Raw genomic sequence first — 1,670 nt, forward strand, 5'->3', positions numbered from 1 at the left:
CACGAAAAGCAAAACTCGTCTTTGGCGGGGAAGCGTTTTCTTCTAAAAGACGAGATAACTCGTCAATGGCAGAGAAAGAGTTAAACAACTAAATTATGACGCTTTTTGGTACAAAAAAATGTTGAGTTTTGACATTTTCTCTCTGTTTGTCGTAGATCGCGCTCGTGGCATCCGTTTACGTCTGCCGCTCCTGAACTCCAGGAATAACAGTAAATCTTCTCTGCGGGAGGATCTGGAGGCCGGACGAAGAACGGGTTTCCCCAGCAGATCCTGTCCGCAAAGCCACGAATCCCTGGCTCTGGGTGAGCTGCTGTCTCTGCCTGAACACGAGTCGCCCCGTCTGAACCCCGCCGCGGCCTCTCCGTCCTCGCTGCTGCCCGAAGTCCAGTGCAATCTCCTGAGCAGCGACCCCTCGTCCCCTCCTCCGGCCCCGCCGCACCCCGCCGCGCTGCCCCTGGGTCACTCCTCTCCCCGACCGCAGCGGCTCAATCCAGACACCTCCGTGTCCAACTGCAGCCTGACCAACAGCCGCTCGCGCGAGAGCTTTCACAGCATGCGCCGCGCATCTTCAGTGGACGATATCGAGGCCATGCGGCCCGAATGGAACCGGAAGCACCGCGCTCGACCCACCAGCAGCAGCACGGGTGAGAAAACTGACTTATTGCACAAGGATGCATTCAATTAATCAAAAGTGACAGTAAAGACATTTATAATGTTACAAAATATTCTATTTCAAATAAATGATTTTCTTTTGAACTTTCTATTCATTTATTCTATTCACAAAAATATTGTGCAGCACAACTGTTTTCAACATTAATAATAATCAGAAATGTTTCTTGAGCAGCAAATCAGCATATTATAATGATTTCTGAAGATCATGTGACACTGAAGACTGGAGTAATGATGCTGAAAATACAGCTGCGCATCACAGAAATAAATTACAGTTTAACAGATATTCACATAGAAAACAGCTGTTTTAAATAGTAAAAATTAGAAATATTTTTACAGTATTTTTGATCAAATAAATGCCACCTTAGTGAACAAGACAGTGTTGTTATTGTTAACAAAAAAAAAACTATTAAAAATTGTTGCCTTGGTAAAATAAAGCTGAAAAAAACAAAAACAAAAAAAACCTTGATAAATTAAGATATTGCATTTGCAACTAACTAAAATAAAGTAAGTTTGAGGTACTAAAATTACAAAAATAAAATAAAATCTGAAATATAAATTAAAGCTAAATAGAAATTTAAACAAAATAAAAATGACAAAAGCACATAAAATTTCTAAAACTTAAACTAAACTTAAAAGAAAACTGAAAATATTAAGATTTAAGCTAATTCGAAATATTAATACATAATAATATATTATAATATAATATATGGCATATGAGACTTCTTTCAAAGACATTAAAGGGGTCATCGGATGTAAAGTTCACTTTTCAAGTTGTTTGAACATAAATGTATGTTGGAAGTGTGTGTACACATCCATCCTATAATTATAAAAATCCATCCAGTGTTTTTTTTTAAATCCCTATTTTAAAATCCCCTTTCTCAAACCAGGCTGTTCTGAGATTCCTGTCAGAATGACGTAGTTCTGTACAGGCCCCTCCCACGATAGTTGATTGACAGTAATGTTTCAACACAGACTGGACTGGTGTCTTACCTTAGACC

At 39.4% G+C, this 1,670-nt stretch overlaps 1 protein-coding gene across 1 annotated transcript in view; it reads left to right on the top strand.

Moving 5' to 3' along the window:
• LOC107753075 (potassium voltage-gated channel subfamily H member 2-like) overlaps positions 1-1,670 on the top strand; it is a 122,627-nt gene that overhangs the window by 119,861 nt on the left and 1,096 nt on the right. The window contains exon 4 of the mRNA XM_016569176.1: positions 156-644. Coding sequence (XP_016424662.1) covers positions 156-644 — 489 coding nt within the window. The remainder of the gene's footprint in view (positions 1-155; positions 645-1,670) is intronic.

Source organism: Sinocyclocheilus rhinocerous, unplaced genomic scaffold (genome assembly GCF_001515625.1).
Source record: "Sinocyclocheilus rhinocerous isolate Xijiao unplaced genomic scaffold, SAMN03320098_v1.1 scaffold1493, whole genome shotgun sequence".
Lineage (NCBI taxonomy): Eukaryota > Metazoa > Chordata > Actinopteri > Cypriniformes > Cyprinidae > Sinocyclocheilus > Sinocyclocheilus rhinocerous.